Genomic DNA, 18476 nt, shown 5'->3' with positions numbered 1-18476 from the left:
CCACTTGGGTGGCTGATTACCTAGCAAAATCTTCGGACAGCCCATACGTCTAAGGAGACAGAGAAAATAAACTGTGCTGGGCACAGTAAGTGGCAGCAACCACCACAGTTTGGCCACTGGGGGTGGTGTGCATAGAGTGAAATTGAGATTCCTGATTTACCTCATTTGTTTTCAGTTTGTGATAGCTAGCAACATCTTCTTCAAATCTGTTGGGCAACCGCATATCTAGATTTGCTCCCTAGGAGTGATCAAATGCTCAGCCATCCAATTCATTTTCTCTGTATAGTCCCAGCATCACTTGCAAATGGAGGTATCGATTGCCTGAAGAAGGGTGACTAACTCACTCTTAAGCAGCAGCATGGCCTAGTGGAAAGAGACAATCCTGAGATTACGAGGATCTGGGTTCTAATCCCAGCTCTGCCACTTGTCTACTGTGTGACCATGGGCAGGTCACCTAACTTCTCTGTGCCTCAGTTACTGCATCTGTCAAATGGGGATTAAATCCTCCTCCCTCCAATTTAGACTGAGTGCTCCATGTTGGATAGGGACTGTATCTCACCCAATTAACCCTAGCACTTAGAACAGTGCTTGACACATAGGAAGCGCTTAAATACCATTAAAAAAAAATTCCGAATCACAATTCTTACTTGTCTGCCATCTCACTTCTTCTAGGCTTGGCCCAATTTCTTCCAGGCAGGGTGTGTAAAGCTCTGCACTAAAGAATATGGCTGTTATTCTTTCACAGGCTTACCTTCAAGGGGAGATAGGCAGCGATGATGATTTTAGCGCTCAGGTGAATGTGACCATGCGTGTAGCTTACGAGGAGAGTGGTGTATCCTTGAATCTCCGCCCTGACTCGGACGCCACTGCAAAAATCCAAACCTGGTTTCAGCCTACCTGTCAGACAAAAAGAAACATAACGTACTTTTTTTTAGGGGGCATTGGTTCACTAATATTTTCTACTTGTTTTAGAACACCTCTGGAATGTCTTGACTTTTTTTGCCCTGGGGCTACAGAAATTAACAGGTAGAAAACAATTGCATAAAAATACCTATTATCCAGTGAAGGGGCTGAGGTGGGGCTAAGAAGTGGGAATTTGTAGGAAAACAGCCAGTGGTTTCTTGCCAAGAAAAATATAACAGAAATTGATATTTGCATCAGTGAGAACATACAACCGACAAAACACGTTCTCATTTATGTAATTCCAAAGTCAGCTACAATGTGAGAAAGTGAGGGCATGGTTTATTTCCATACAGAATACCATGTGTGCATTTTCATGTTGCAATTCCAATCTTGTCTTGGAACCTGGGAGATCTTGTTCTTATTGGGTAAATACAATATCATTGAATGAGAAAGTATAAATTGAAGTAGGAAAGTAAGGATGAAAGTGGAGGAGGCAGAACAGAGGTCTGAAGTAGATCTAATTTGACTAGTGTTTATTTTTAGGGCTAAGATTGTAAGCTCCTAATGGGCAGGGAATTTGTCTACCAATTCTATTGTATTTTACTCTCCTGAGAGCTCAGTACAGTGCTCTGCACACTGTGAACACTCAATAAATAAATGATTGAAGTAAAAGAAAAAAGCTGAGACCGGTACCTCATTGGACACAGAGTTTATTTTGCTTTTTCAGATACATAACAGGTCTGCTTTAGTTTGGTCTTGCCTGGATGACCCTTGTAAAACTTTCTAGAGACTCTTCAGCAAGCATTTTGGTTTCATTAAGATGATTATGTTATATGAAGTTCTTTTGGCTCAATCCTTTTTTTTTAAAGATATTTATTGAATGCTTACTAGGTGTCAGGTACTGTAGGAGGAACTGGGGTAGGTACAAGCTAGTCAGGTTGGACACAGTCCCTGCCTCAGATTGGGCTCACAGTCTTAATCCCCATTTTACTGATGAGGTAATTGAGGCACAAAAAAGTAAAGTGGCTTGCCAAAAGGTCACACAGCAGACAAATGGTGGAGCTGGGATTAGAACCCAGGTCCTTCTGACTCCCAGGCCCAGGGTCTATCCATTAGGCAACACTACTTCTCAACTATAGGACTGGAGCCCCTATAGCAATTTTGAAGATCCAACCAATGCACCCTGCCGGAATGTTGATTCGTGAGGTGTGGCTACATTGGTATCCACAGTCAGTCAATTAATTCTATTTACTGAGTGCTTACCATGTGCAGAGCATTGTACTAAGCGCTTGGGAGAGTACAACACACCACTATAACAGACACATTCCCTGCCCACAGTGGGCTGATTCCACAGGGATGATGGCCTGCACAGCTTCCTCAGCACAACTCCCAGCCTTGCTCACCCCAGCTCACAACAAAACCTGACAGTTTCCCATCAGGGACAAAAAACAAACAAAAATACCAAAAATGAAGGATTTTCCAGTTAGCTCTTTGAAGTACCTCTCCCCTGGAAAGTCCTTGCCCCCATTCACCCCCAACCCCGCAACTCATAATGACAGGTTGGAATCTATGATGGCACCCAGGCCATGTAACATCTCCTGATGGTTAACTGGAGGGTCTGCTGGGGCCTCCAGGACAGTGTGTCCAGCCAAATGTTGGAAGAAAGCTGAATTCAGCCTCAACTCAGCCCTATTATAAGAAAAAGTCACAGAAGCAGGTGGGGCAGAAAGCTGCCTGCAATTGTGGCTGCAGCCCTACCTCTTGGATTTTCCTCCTCCCCGAGGTCCTGGGCTGCAAACCCAGCATCTTCTTCAGTGGCTGCTTAGCCACCATCCCCGCATCCCCCCTTACAAGTGTGCTCCCTTGTCTCCACAGCCTTTGCCATCTCTCTTCTCTTCCCCACCTACAAAATCCACTTGCCTCAGGAGCTGGGGTGACAATTGGAATATTTTTCTTTTAACTTTCAGCACTGGCTAGCCCCAAGCTAGGCCAGAGAGTCACAGCTCTTTCTCCACAGTATGAGGACCCAAGAGTCTGCCCTAGGGTCTGGGAACAAAATGGGAATTCCCCACTGCTTTGAAGCACTTGTCTCAACCCTGCATTGTGACAGTCTTCTCACTTCTATTTATCAACATACTGGAACTATCTTCAAACTTGAATAATTTCTGTTACAGGAGATGTGGAATTTAACTTCATTAAAACTCAGTTTCCTTTTGATTCTTCTGAAAGTATATGATACCTTTCATTGAAGAGAAGTGGTGCTCCTTTCTTATAAGAAATAGACTAAGCTCTTTGTGGGCAAAGAATGTGCCTACCAACTCGTTATTCTCTCCCAAGTGCTTAGTGCAGTGCTCTGCACACAGCAAGCACTCAATAAAATGTGAAGGATTGAGGGAATACAGCTTTTCCAAACAGGCCGTTCTACTCCATAGGCAAATAGCAAAACATTACACTTAACTAGTACCCAACTGATGGACCCACTCTCATAGCCTACCAGAGTAAAGTGGCAGAATGGAAAACTGGGGTCCTTATTTCTTTTCTAGAACTCTTAGGTGACCCTTACATCCCAAGGAAAGAGAAAGTTTTGGAAGGAACCGGGGATATTGCACACACTTTGTGAATTTTGGATAGTTTGTTCTACAAAATTTGCTCAGCATTATAGAAACAGAAATATTAATTACTCTATAAAAAAGAACGTAAAGATATAGAGTATCTCTCTGAGAAAGGGGCACTATTTAAGGTTGTGAGGGTGATAGGAGGTGCAGGTGAAACGTGCAGGCCATTTAAATTTTTGATTATGGTAGAGTGACTTTTGGTAACTATTTCCTGGGCTGGAGTCAATCAATCAATCTCTCTCTCTCTCTCTCACACACACACACACACACACACACACACACACACACACACACACAAACACTCCCACCAAATTTGGGAAAGCATAAGGGTCATAATGCCAGCAGTGAGATGGGTCCTCCAATGAATGCAGTTCCATTTCCAATGCCCCAAAAGGAAGTGGCTCATTTCCTGGACCGACAGCAAGTGCTACTGGGGTGGAAACATCTGGTGACAGGATGGAAGAAATAAATTACTGATAATTAGTTGCCTTCAGTCAGATGGTGTTTTGCTTCTACTTGGATGTCTGAGGGGGTGCAACCTGAATTTTCCCTCTTCCCTGGAGAGTAGGGGATGGCAGGATAGAAGCTCAGTGTACTACTGGGTTCAAATGTGGGGCAAGAATTTCAAACATTAAAATGTATTATGATTATTATCATCATCCTTAATCACTTACTATGTGTCCAACACTGTTCTAAGCACTGAGGTAGATACAAGTGAATTAGATGTATCAACTTAGAAAGTACCAGAATTTGATTTTTCATCCAAACAATCAACCAACAAGTATTTATGTTGCATCCAGAAGAGACAGTACCCTAGACTGGACACCGGGATGTTGAAGCAGGTCAAGAAAGAAGTAATTTGGCAAAGTTATGGGAGAATGTTGACATCACCAAACATATATGATGCCTAGCTGTTGTCAAGGCTCTTAGACCTTTCACCAGCGTCAAAATGCAAGACAAACAATGTTATGTTCCTCAACTTAAATAAAAACCAACCCCCCAAAAATCTTTAAGGCAGAAGCCAAAAACAGGTGAGGGTTCACAGCAAGAGAAAAGTACACTGGATTTTGACTCAAGGTAACAGGATTCTAATTCCTGCCACATGATCTTTAACAATTTATAATTTCTTCGTCTTGCTCATCTGTAAAATGGGAATAGTAATCCCCTTAACCTATATACCTTATAGGGATGTTTGAGGAAAAATGGGGTAATCACACGCATGCATATACACACACACACACACACACACACACACACACACACACACACACACACACACACACACACACACACACACACACACACACACACACACACACACACCCCCATGGTGATATAGTCATTCAAGGTAGTAGTTTCGTTATTATTTGATGACGTTCAGGTCATTTCTGTTTCGAGACTTAGAAGGGAGAAACATTTCATAAGAACTGACAATTATACAAACTCCAATTGTGTCCCTTCTGATCAGAACCCAGACTTTGGTCCCCTTACCTGGCAGTGGCTGGAACACACCGCGGTTCTCCACCTCAACCACCAAGTCAAAGTGAGAACAGTCACTCAGAGTGACCACCTCACTGGCGTCCCCATGCATGAGGCCATTGATTCTCAGGGGTAGCTCCAGGGTCTGGCCCACCCGTGCCTCCACCTGGCATGGGGTAAACTCCATGCTGCTAGGCTCAATCACATACACCTGAAAGACACAAGCAGCACAGTCACAACCTGAACACACAGCAGATGTAGCCAGGGCAGATGACAGAACAGGGACAAAGCACTGAGCCCTTGGCTTATTTTCTTCTCACCTGTATCTTTTCCTTCCTCTCACATTCTTCTAATCTTCTTGACAGTCCATATTTTTCCTATCCAAATCATTAACACCCTCTTAGAAGAGCATTTCAGGGAATCAGAACAGCTACCCCTTCTCGGCCACTCAAAGTTACCGCCTTGCATTGAACATTAAAGCATCCATTACAAGTGGATTGCAAAACTCCACAGTGATTGCTCTTCTCTGGGCTTTTCATCTGCAGTTTCTTTAACATTTTAAAAAACCATCTGCCAATGGCTTTAAAGCAAATTGCTGCACCATATGGAGTAGAGGTAAAATTGTAGTCCACCACCACCCCTGCAGGTAATTGACTATTCTTCTAACTTGCTAATCAAGGTCAGTGGATTAGGCTTCTGCCAAAATTAGTCCAAGGCTAGCAAATACTGTTGAATGAATGCATTAATGTGGAACACATCCCAAAGAGAGAAGAGGCTCATGTTGAAAGGAGATGGGAAATGAAGACTTTCCCAGGGCTCCACTATGATATGCAAAAGGTTTAAAGCACCTTCCTAGAGACAACTATGATTGGCTAAAAAGATAACATCTCTGCGGGGCTGGGGAATGAGGCCACAGTTATCAAGTGAAGACTTCAGGTCAGCCAGTAGGTCTTAACATTGAATTCGAATTCTATTAAAATGGGGTGGTGTTTAAAATACAACTTATAAACAGATTAGATGTCACCCCAAGCAACCTCCAAACCAGAGGTAGCTACTTACAGTTCTGTTGGGCATGCTCTGACCCCTGACAGCCAATCACTTCTTAATTCATTGTGCCCTGCTGTAGACAGTGAAATAATTTGTCTACTTGCCAGTGACAAGGTTGATGGTGGGCTGCCTCCTTTAATCCTATGTGGAATTAGCAAACACAGTAGGGAGGAAGGAGAAGTATTGAGAGAAGGCCAAGTCCATCCTCCAAATCACATTTGCTAAACTGGACCTTCCAAATGACAACCAGAGTTGATGTAGCTTTGAACACTGGTCCTGTCATTCACAAGTCCCACATGTCAAAATCACTCTCAGAATGAACAGTCATTTGAGTAGAGTCCTACATACCGTTTCTGACTGTTTCCCTAACAGTAATGATGATGATGGTGGCATTTGTTAAGCACTTACTATGTGCCACGCACTGTTCTGAGTGCTGTGGTAGATACAAGGTTATCAGGTTGTCCCACTTGGGGCCCACAGTTTTAATCCCCATTTTACAAATGAGACAACTGAGGCAAAGAGAAGTAAAGTGACTTGCCCAAAGTCACACACCTGACAAGTGGCAGAATTGGGATTTGAACCTATGATCTCTGACTCCCAAGCCCATGTTCTTTCCACTAAACCACGCTGTTTCTCAGTGCAGAAGCGGTTTCAAATATATGATAGCTACCTCTTATTAAGAGGGGTACAAGGTAGCAATGATTTCTTCTGCCCATAATATTATCCTAGGAGAGGTAGCCAAGTAAATAGGTAACTTTCTGGATCTATCATATTTAAATAAAATCAGCATAAGACAGCCACCCTAATAACTAACTGGGCTCCCTGTCTCCTCCTGTCTATTATATTAACAGGCTAGCTGTATTTATCACCCTATCCACCAGATAAGAATTGTGGTACCTGTACAATGGGCCAAGCACCATACTAAACAATGGGGTAGATAAAAGATAATCAGGTCCCACATGGGGTTCACATTCTACATAGGAGGGAGTACAGGTATTGAATCCCCATTTTGCAGATGAGGGAACTCAGACACAGAGGTTAAGTGACTTGTCCAAGGTCACACAGCAGACAACTGGCGAAGTCAGGATTAGAACCCAGGTTCTCTGACTCCCAGGCCTGTGCTCTTTCCAACTTTCCACTGCTCCCTTTCTCAGGAACGTCTTGATTTCTTCCCTATCTCCAGGTGTAAAATTAACTAGGATGACCGTCACACATGGTACCTTCATTTCTCCATAGTGAAGAGGGTTCTGGACATCATGCGCCTGAATTACACTGACACCTATGTTGCTGCCGGTGGTCATCACTCCCTTGACTGTGACAGTTGCCACGAACTGGCTGGATGAGGACCAGCTGAAGTTCCTGCTCCCACCATGAGCCTAGCAGAGGAGCAAAAGTGGTTATGTCAATGTAGGGTCAATCAATCAGTTGTATTTATTGAGTTGCTTACCTGTGCAGAGCACTGTACTAAGAGCTTGGGAGAGTACAATATAACAATATAACAGACGCGTTCACCAGTCGCAGTTCATTAGATGAATAACAGAGAAAATTGGGTGCTCTCCTCCCCAGCAAGCAGCAGGTCCCATGTCCTCAGGACCAGAAACCTGCCTCCTGAAATCCAGGGAACAGCAACTTCAAGGTCTTCATTCACTTCATTTACTCCCTCTTCCATGAAATTTAGGGATTCACCTTGATTGTGCTGCCATTTCCCCTAAATACGTCACTCCAGCACAGCTCCTGAGCTCCAATGCCTAACAGTATTTGTTATCAGAAGACGGTGGTCTCAGTCAGCCCACCAGAGGTCCAGTTCTTCTGATATGGGACGGCTCTTCAAAGCTGAGCTGCCCCACTGTGGTTTGCCCAGGAAGCTCAAAGCAGTTACCTGGCAATTAAGCTCTCTAGAAGCTAAGAGGGAAGACTGAGGTGGGGAAAGAGGGATTTCTTTTCATCCCAGCAGCTCCCCTTATAAAATAAAGAACAAAGTAAAAAGATCAACCGTGTCTACCCAGACAGAGCTCTAAGACTGCATCTGGAAGAGGTGAGCATTAGGCAAGAGGATAGCATAGTCCCTAAAATATTAGCCTCCAATGACAGAATCTAAGAACACAGAACAGAGGGTATCCTGCTGTTGTATCCTGGACATACTACTGAAATTGCAGATTCTTAAGCAGTTCCACCAACACCACCATTGCACAATACATTAAGGTGTGGAGTTTAATAGCCTAATGTTATCGGACTTTTTCTGTTTTTTTCCCCAAACCCTTGATTCTCAAAACAATCAAGCATTCCCCTCCATATGGACTGGCTTATATATAATAGCTAGCTCCAAATTATAAAATTCCAGGAGAAAAAAAAAATACAATCAGAAACCTGTCTTCCAGGAAACTTTAAAATGACACGAGTGAGATGGTTTAGTCCTAAACTACATTTTTTGTGCTCAAAGTGTCCCAACTCAGCATTCTTACAAAAACATCATTCATATTCCTACATAAAACAAAAAAAAAAATACAGGGCTTGTGTGAGAAGGATGCAAACTTCTCTTTGAATGGGCAATTATAAAGTTCTCAAACTGTATTTGCCATTTCTTTCCCAATCCTGTTATTCTAGGAGAATGAAAATTTCCACAAAGACTAGAATAGACAGGAATAATGACATATAAAAATAGAATGGAATAAAAATAATTAATAATTATGGTATTTGTTAAGTGCTTACTATGTGCCAAGCACTGTTCTAAGTGCTGGGGCAGATACAAGGTAATTGGGTTGTCCCACGTGGGGCTCACAGTCCTAATTCCCATTTTACAGATGAGGTAACTGAGGCACAGAGAAGTTAAGTGACTTACCCAAGGTCACATAGCAGACAAGTGGCAGAGCAGGATTAGAACCCAAATCCTCTGACTCCCAAGCCCGTGCTCTTTCCACTAAGCCACACTGCTTCCTAATAAATATGGTATTTTCCAAATGGACTTCAGCCAGAAGATGAAACTCCAATCAATCAATAGTATTCATTGAGTACTCACTGTATGCAGAGCACTGTACTGAGCGCTTGGGAGAGTGCAATACAACAGAGGCGGTAGACACATTCCCTGCCCACAAGTTTACAACCTAGAAGCTCCAAACCAGCCCATCAGATTTTTTCTGTTTTAATTTTAGGATTTCCTCTGAGATTCATGGGGATATTACTGAAAGGAGTAAAAAACAAAAAGCTTGACAGACACTCCTGAGATGACCTCCATTTTAATGAGAGGAGCACATCACCCCCAGGAAAACTATCTCTATATAATTTTTTTTTTCTGAATCTCACCTTGATAGTGTACTGATAGGCTCCAGCCTTTGGCTGCCATGGAAATGTCAAAATACTTGGTGAGAGGGTGATAGGAACATAAATTTCAACCTCCTGCTGGTTTCGGACTGGAACAGGTAATGTGTGGACACCTCCATCCTAAATGGGGTAACAACATTCACCATAAATCCCACCGCATCTGCATTACTCTTTGAAGGTCAGAAAGCTCTACACCAAACTATTTCTAACGACTAAAGGCCCAAAAGAAATTGGGTACCCCAATTGAGTAAACCTGGATAAGAGAGAGAGGAGAGAGGAGAGGGAGAGAGGGAGAGAGGGAGAGGAGGGAGGGAAGGAGAAAGGGAGGGAGAGAGGGAGGGAGAGAGGGAGGGAGAGAGGGAGGGAGGAAGGGAGGGAAGGAGGAAGGGAGGGAAGGAGGAAGGGAGAGAAGGAGGGGGAGGGAGAGAGGGAAAGAGAGGGAGGGAGGGGGAGGGAGAGGGAGAGGGAGAGGGAGAGGGAGAGGGAGAGGGAGAGGGAGAGGGAGAGGGGGAGAGGGGGAGAGGGGGAGAGTGGGGAGAGGGGGAGAGGGGGAGAGGGGGAGAGGGGGAGAGGGGGAGAGTGAGAGGGAGAGAGGGAGGGAGGGAGAGAGGGAGGGAGGGAGGGAGGGAGTTGCGGGGGAGAAAGTGCTCCACGTGTTTTTTGCAGGCTGATATTTGTGCCCTCTTAATTAGCAAACAGGAGGAGGTGTAGCAGCTGGAGTGGGGTTAGAAGGGTGCAGTAGAAAAGATGGACAAAAACAAATGCTAATTTTCCAGCCTACTGAAAATTGCTACAGGCCTGGAGATATTTGTTCTGGCCCCTAAAGCTACCTTAATGAAAGTTAATGACTCAATAAACAGAATCGAGAGATTCCAGTTATTCATCAGCCTGGAAAAGAGTGGGCACAGTTAGCTGGGACATTTGCTAGGGAACACACACCATGCTGACTCCCTACCTTAGATGGTGTCAAATATTTTAATCCCAAGCAGGTTTACTCTCAAAAGGTGGACACACTAAGCAATCTAGCTTTTCATGTCATTTTTCTTTGCACTGAGACAGTACCTACAGGCTCAAGGCGCTTTAGTGACCAAGGAACTTTTTTTTTTTTTTACCTGGTCTACCACAGAAGTCAGAGCAGCATCTATAACTGTCTGGCCCCTCTTTATTGCCTTCACTTGATGGTATGACCCATTTTGGGAGGACTTCAGTACTTCAAAAAACTCCTGAGGCAGCACTGTAGCAATCCTGATATTCTGAAAGTCAAAAGCATGTGAGATGAGCTCTCCTGAACCAGCTACAGCATGACAGAATACCCATTTTTTAAAAAACAACATGAGGAAACTTGTAAATAGGATCTTCGTGGAACAAAAGAACTGGCTACGTCACTCCCTTTAATGAGATGAGGAATCCAGTAGCTTCTCTGAAGAGACAAATGGCATTCACCCAGTTAGCTAACTTTGTTACCCCCAATACCCATCCCAGACAGTGGCCCCAGTGAAAAGGATGGGATGCTAATAATTTTATCGGTCTAATTCTATGACTAGAACATAGTTAACTGGTAATATTGGGGAGTTTCTAACAAAGCACAAACACAGCCACAAACTCTACAGAGGTTTTCCAAATCACCCTGTCACATACATATACCTATTCCCAATAGCTGGTCTGACCTTGCAATTGTTGATATAAAACAAAATGCATCTGAGTGCCACATGTCCTGGAGCATGCATGGGAACTTGTCATGGGCATTCACTTACGTCCGATAAATAAACCTTGTTGCTTGATTTGTCATACACTTCAATGGTAATTTCGTAAAATCGGCCGGTTTCTAGGACCCATCTGTCCCCGGGATGGATTGTAAACCCTATAAAGTGAGAAAGCAGTGTAGCAATGCATAGTACAGGTTACCTATCAAACTGGTTTTAACAGTTACAGCATACATGCCCCCATATATTTTGAACTCGAGTGACCAACTTGCTAAGAATTAATTTTTCTCAAAACAAAAAAACCCCTCAAATCCAATTTAATCCCATTTTAAGAAGGAATTTAAAATGGACCTAAACAAGATAATATTCTTAAACCTTGGGCAGACAAGGTTATCGTAATTCATTTATTCATTCAGTCATATTTATTGAGCGCTTACTGTGTGCAGAGCACTGTACTAAGCGCTTGGGAAGTACTAGTCGGCAACATATAGAGACGGTCCCTACCCAACAACGGGCTCACAGTCTAGAAGGGGGAGACAGACAACAAAACATGTAGATCATAATGTTGACCACAGCATAATGGTAGTATTTATCATTGAAATAATTCAAAACATTTAAGTCTTTTTAATAAGATCACAGAAAAAGGTACTATTGAAACTTTAGTTTTCATGACCCAAATGTTTTAAGGTGGGTCCATGGGGACCCTCCTCCCTCCTTACCCTCCTACACCCCTTTTCCTTTGCCTTCCACTCCCCACAATTTGCCTTCCCACCTTCACTGTTACTCCAGCTTCCCACCCTTTCTCTTACCCCTTCATCAGAAAAAGGATCCTGAACAGTGTTTTCCTAAAATTTTTAAAGGATCTTGAAACTCCCCAGAGGTAAAATGCTCCAGCCAGGAAGTTTTGATTTGTATTGCCCTTCCTCTACATGAATCTGCACAGTGAAATGTCCAAAAAGTGGGGAGCCAGAGGAAGATCAAGGTGTATGATCTGAACTAAACCATGACACCCCAACCAAGAGAGTTGGCTTTCCAGATGATAGTTTTTCCAGCTTTAAATACATTTAAAACAAAATTCAGCAATTATTCAATAGTCAGCAATACCCAGAAGCTCATTAGTCCTGCACTCACCCAAATATCCAGGTTCCACAACATAAATTGTGCCGTTGGGTAATCTGGAAGCACCCTGCATACGAATACCTGAGATCTTAGTTAAGGGACAAAATTCCAAAGAAAAAAAATATCCTTGTTGGAAGGGAAAGAATTAACAGCAATAATAATGCTTGTTGTTGGCTGTTGGGGCCTAGAACTCTGTCAGCTCACCAACACTGAAGCAATGCTTCTAGCAGCACAGCTCCACTAGCTGAGACATGTGAGGAGAATGGGAAATAGCATGGAATTGGGAGGCAGGAGATCAGGGCAAAATCTCCTTTGAGTCACCTCTAAAATGGGCAGGAGATTTCTGCTCCCCTGTGTGGGAAAGGGACCTGATTACCCTGTATCTAACCCAGTGCTATGTAAATAACCAGAACTCATGATAGCAAGAGCTTCTGTTGTATGGTGAACTGAAAAAAGGCACAACAGAGGATTGGAAAAATAGAGTGAAACAGATTCAAATAACAACACCTAGCAGTGAACTGTAGAGAGACCAATGCAGCAGACTCATCAGCTCGACAGCCAGTAATTAATACCACGAGGCAGGGTGCAAAAACAGAGATAGGCCCTGTGTGCTACAATCCCATTAGTGCAGCTAGAATCTACACTTAGGGGCAAACAATGTGGAGGGAGTGCCAGCCACACATTGGTCTTTACAGTCAGACTTACTATCTTACTATCTTTCAGTCAGGATCTTACTATCAGTGTCATCGCTGAAAGCAAATCAGCTTTTAACATGAACACACACATGCACCCCCGTGTGTGTATATATATAAAAATAAAATAAAAGCAGGTTGAGTCTGGTAATTTCATTCTTGTTATTTTGTTTGGCCTTTATACATGATTATATCTATATATATATATATATCTACATATATAGATCTATATATATACATATATATCTACATATATTTATACATGATTATATCTATATATATATATATATATATCTACATATATATATAGATAGATATAATCATGTATAAAGGCCAAACAAAATAACAAGAATGAAATTACCAGACTCAACCTGCTTTCATTTTAGCACAGAGGAGTGAAGTGTATTAAATAGATTCAACATGTTGGCAAGTAATCCTCCAAGCAAGTGTAGAAAGTAACTGAATGCTTCATAATTCGTTTGCTAATTTCTCATAAAAATTCACTTCATTTGCCAGAGTAAAACTAATCTTCTAGGTGAGCCTTCCAAGCACTTGATAATTTTCTGGAGGGAATGATTCCAAGTCTATGCCCCATCTCTCATTTCTATTATTCCAGTGAGTCATCTGGAGAGGTGTGTAATTGAGCTCAACAGTGTTATTTTGGCTCTTTCTGATTTTTCAGACCACTGGTGGGGGTGGGGGGGCAGACTGGGAAAAAGGGATATTTTTATCCCTGCAAGTGGTTCAGAGGAGAAAAATATTTCTCCTGAAGAATATGAAGAAGCTAGTGTTTTTTGTGGGCTGCCACGCACGCGCGCGCGCGCGCACACACACACACACACACACACACACACAGAGGATATTTTTGTGCCCAAGCACTAGGTTAGTTTGTCCCTGCTGCAATGCAGTAACTGTTGATGTTGCTTGAACCAGCTTGGCAACTGGTCGAGCCTGATCTCCCTCAGGGCCAGGTATGTTGTTCTGAAGCTGCAGTTCATACTGATCAGAAGGCATCATTAATTCTGTACATTAAAAATAAAAAGAAAGAGGGAAGACAATGTGAGACAAAAACATGACATTTTTCAGAACGCCAATATAATGTCAATTATGGTTGATTAATTTTAGTTTTATTTTTAATTGCTTTTTTCTAGCTTCTTTCCAACATAGAAAAAGTTGATGCTCTGTGATTTTTCAAAATAAGCAAATGAGGTTACCTTGACTGTCAGAAGATATTTTTCCCACTTCTTTTAAATCAATTTTAGGATTCAATGAAAATTGCTCAACTACTTACAGAAAGCTAACATTAGGGCAGTTTCTGCTTTCTGCAAAAGGGAATTTTTATGGCAACAATTGAAATCTCTGCTGCATCTAGAGAAAAGCTAGAGTGCAGCAGTAGGTCAAAGTTAATAAACTGTGCCTTGCCTGGTTTCTAAAAAGACTCTCAACAATGGCTCTTACCAGCTTCTTGTGTCCAGGCCTGCAATTACAAGGAATTTAACCTACCTCCCCTCTTAAATGGTGCTTTATCTACAAAGCTTTTCTCTCTCCATGCAATTCTGAAACCACAACTACTGGCTAAGGACCTGATATTTTCAGGGGGAAAATGTGATTTTTTCCCGCCCAATAAAACTAAAGCTCCGGTTTCTTCAACTCAGCCATCAGTGAAGACAAAGGTGTTTGAATAATACTTTGGAATTTCAGATTTTACTACATTATCATTGAGTTCTAAGGAAATGAGAATCCATATTAATCTGCTGTCATTCTCATTGAGCAAAACAACGAACCCAGAAATCGGTAGCATTTCAGACACAGAAATTCTGCCCAAACCAAGGGAGTAATGTGTTCATGTGCTATACCTTTTTTCACTTCTCTTCACTAAAATACCCAGAGAGTAGAGAGCAAATCCTTGGTAATGTTAGTATTACCCCCAGGACCCACCTGTAATTTTGCCTTGTCTTATCTTCTGCACCTTGTAGCAAATGGACGTTCCCACCAACAAGTATATATCATAAGCTGGATTCAGAAGAATATTCTCCAAAATAAGCAACCTGACTTCTGCAGGCTGAACGTTCTTTGAATAAAGAATGGGAGAAAAGGCATCTTTACAAATCATTCCCTCTGGGTTTTTGAGTGGGTTGGAGGTAAAGGAGAGGAAAAAGCAACCTGATTTTATATTCCCTCATTGTAGTGTCTTATACATCTCAAATAACTAAAAAAATAAATACTTGAAATCTTCAGTATCGGATAAATGCTTACTGCCTAGGTAATACCTACAATAAGCTGTTTTCAGACACTGTATCAGACACAATAATGTCTTGATTGCTTTAAGGAAAGATTATCCAGGGCCTTGGATTTTCTTCTTTTCTTCTTCTTATTCATTCAATCGTATTTATTGAGTGCTTACTGTGTGCAGAGCACTGTACTAAGCACTTGGGAAGTACAAGTTGGCAACATATAGAGACAGTCCCTACCCAACAGTGGGCTCACAGTCTAGAAGGGGGAGACAGAGAACAAAACCAAACATATTAACAAAATAAAATAAATAGAATAGATATGTACAAGTAAAATAGAGTAATAAATATGTACAAACATATATACATATATACAGGTGCTGTGGGGAAGGGAAGGAGGTAAGACGGGGGGGATGGAGAGGGGGACGAGGGGGAGAGGAAGTAGGGGGCTCAGTCTGGGAAGGCCTCCTGGAGGAGGTGAGCTCTCAGTAGGGCCTTGAAGGGAGGAAGAGAGCTAGCTTGGCGGATGGGCAGAGGGAGGGCATTCCAGGCCAGGGGGATGACATGGTCCGTGGGTCGACAGTGGGACAGGCGAGAACGAGGCATGGTGAGGAGATTAGTGGCAGAGGAACGGAGGGTGTGGGCTGGGCTGTAGAAGGAGAGAAGGGAGGTGAGGTAGGAGGGGGCGAGGTGATGGAGAGCCTTGAAGCCGAGGGTGAGGAGTTTCTGCCTGATGCATAGGTTGATTGGTAGCCACTGGAGATTTTTGAGGAGGGGAGTAACACGCCCAGAGCGTTTCTGGACAAAGACAATCTGGGCAGCGGCGTGAAGTATGGACCTTTTGGATGTTTCTGTGCTCACTAAAACTTCCACCAGAAGAAAAAGGCCAACAAGTTCTTCTTAAAGCTGGCTTCATTCAAGTTAGGATATTAAAGAACATGAACTGAAATAGAAAACCTACAGCTAAATCTTGAGGAACTTGAGAAGCAGAGCATGTTAACGGAAAGGACGATTTCATTACTAAGGTTAAAATGGAAATATACCTGCCACACGTTACAAAGAAATGAACAGCATAAATCCATGAGAGCTTGGATGAGTGCCAGTGTAGTAGTTCAACACACTTACATTTTGACACTTTGATCTCAGCACCCTTTGAGATGAGAATCTAATGAGTTGGAATTAATTATTACAAGAGGGTTGGTGTGACATAGCACACGAGAAGGCAGTCAATCCCACAGAATGGGTTTCTTAGGTCAAATCAATCTGGGAGTTGATTTGTCACTAGAAAGAAAGTGAAAGGCCAAGCGCAAATCTTCAAAGGCAAGAAGCACTTGGGCTGGGGAGCTCAGGCACTTCTCTAAGCAGCCCAAAACACATGACTGCATCTGCTTCTCCCCAGACACTGTGACAAGCAGCTGAGGAGAAATGTTCTGGCTATTGGCCTGGCACTTGTCAGGTATCCCACTCAGCCTTCAAGAAGGAGGAAAATGGCCCCTTTTTTTTTTTTTTTTTTTAGAAGGGGCCAGTACCGGAAAACTCCCAAGTTGCCACTGCAAGAAGTTTTCTTTTCTTCATCTTTCTTTGGGTTGGACATTTACTAGATCACATTTTAAAAGCTTGTGCTCATTCCATTTGGCTGAAATACACCTTTGATCTTTTGCAAGAGACTTCAGGATTTTCTTTTTTCCCCTCAAAATGTTTTTGGAGTTTTTTTTGTATTATGACTCTGTTAGGCACATTTAAGAATTATGGTACTCACTAAGTGCTTACTATGTGCTAAACACTGTATTATGCGCTGGGGTAGACACAAGATAGACAGGTTGGATACACATTTGGCTCTGAGTAGGAGGGAGGAGGATTTAATCTCCATTTTAAGAATGAGGAACCTGAGGCACAAGTGAAGTGACTTCCCCAAGGTCACACAGCAGACAAGTGGCAAAGGTGGGATTAGAACCAAGCTCCTCTAATTCCTAGGCCCATGTTCTTTCCACTAGGCCACACTGCTTCCCCAAGTATCATTATCCTACATCACAATAATCCCGAACTTGCAAATCATGACAACAAATTATTACCTTGTAGACTACTTCCTGTATCCGTGCTTTTAATTTGGAACTCCCTGTCTTCATCCCAGACACTAAAATGGTATCTCCTTGCTTGGCAACTTTTTCCATCTCTGATATGTAGGCAGGAGGTATGTAAGTAGACTCTAGAAACTTGAGTATGCTGGAAAATGAATAAAATATTTTAAATGAATAGTACGCCTGCAGACTTCTAGATAATTTTAGCTTTTGCTTTTAAATTGCATTTCTAGTACCTGCATGCACAATTAGGAATGACAGAAAGGTTCAAAAAAAGATCAATAACTGCAGCATTTGTAAAATAGGGCATGTTTTATTCTATGATAAACTCTGTCTCTTGGGATTTCTTTCATCATCCGGCTTTGTCAGCCATTGTACATTGATCTTACTGAAAAACTAAAAAAGCTGTTGTTTGAGTTTTTAATCACTCTGAATTCATCTTCGCTTTCTGTGTGTGTATCATTCTGATTGGGGAAGGTATGAAACTTGCTAGAAAGACAGCTACAGTGGTTTGGAAGGTGTTCATCACCATACCAGAAATTCCAAAACAAGTCAAGAAGGAGTTTCCAAGGTGACAATCACACTAAACAAGGGAACTGCCCCTTGACCAGAGAAGAAAGAGTGGCAGGAAGAGAATGTCAATGAAATACAGATTTGACAGCTTTCGAGCTATGACGGATGCCGAATGAGCTGGGGTGAGCAAAAAGACCACACTCATATCACCTCCCTATTACCAATAGGTTCTCTGGGTTTGGGGCTGGGCTTTCAAAGGGACAAGTAAAGGATAGAGTCTCTTTTTTCTTTTGAAAACAAAGAAAAATACAGCATGAAACAATCAGTCATGTCCAGCATTATCATCAAGTCATGAAAATAATCCCAAACCCAGCACTGCAAGTAGCCTGCAAAGACGGCTAATGTCGCAAATGCGGTTGGAAGTGAATTATAGATTTACAAATCACCTGTGGGCGAGGAGTGCCACTGGAACGCTTATGCACGAGATTGGGGAATGACAAAGGGAGAGGAGGCAGGTAAGGGGACTATTTAACAGGCAAAGCCAATTGAGCTCTTTTTGAGAAATACCTTATACATTAAAAAAATAATAATTGTCAAGGGTGGATTAAAAGGCTGGTTCTCCATTTAAAGCCAATGTCCAACATCCTCATGCCAGTCTCAGAAGCTTTGATTTTTAGGAGCTTTTAGGGTCAGCTTTGATTCCTTTCTGTCTTTTTACTTCCCATATTCAAGCTGCCTCTAAATCCCATGCCTTTTTCCTCCAAGATGTTTTCCCTAC

General features: G+C 42.4%; 1 protein-coding gene across 1 annotated transcript in view; it reads right to left on the bottom strand.

Moving 5' to 3' along the window:
• NUP210 (nucleoporin 210) overlaps window positions 1-18476 on the bottom strand; it is a 154105-nt gene that overhangs the window by 87298 nt on the left and 48331 nt on the right. The window contains exons 5-14 of the mRNA XM_038740819.1: window positions 17180-17330; window positions 14815-14947; window positions 13731-13898; window positions 12197-12265; window positions 11117-11223; window positions 10475-10615; window positions 9345-9482; window positions 7265-7420; window positions 5010-5208; window positions 752-897 (exon numbers count right to left, since the gene is read on the bottom strand). Of these exons, the coding sequence (XP_038596747.1) occupies window positions 752-897; window positions 5010-5208; window positions 7265-7420; window positions 9345-9482; window positions 10475-10615; window positions 11117-11223; window positions 12197-12265; window positions 13731-13898; window positions 14815-14947; window positions 17180-17330 (1408 nt within the window). The remainder of the gene's footprint in view (window positions 1-751; window positions 898-5009; window positions 5209-7264; window positions 7421-9344; window positions 9483-10474; window positions 10616-11116; window positions 11224-12196; window positions 12266-13730; window positions 13899-14814; window positions 14948-17179; window positions 17331-18476) is intronic.

Source organism: Tachyglossus aculeatus, chromosome X1, assembly GCF_015852505.1.
Source record: "Tachyglossus aculeatus isolate mTacAcu1 chromosome X1, mTacAcu1.pri, whole genome shotgun sequence".
Lineage (NCBI taxonomy): Eukaryota > Metazoa > Chordata > Mammalia > Monotremata > Tachyglossidae > Tachyglossus > Tachyglossus aculeatus.
The sequence above is the reverse complement of the archived record's forward strand: the minus strand, read 5'-3'. Positions and strand labels throughout refer to the sequence as shown.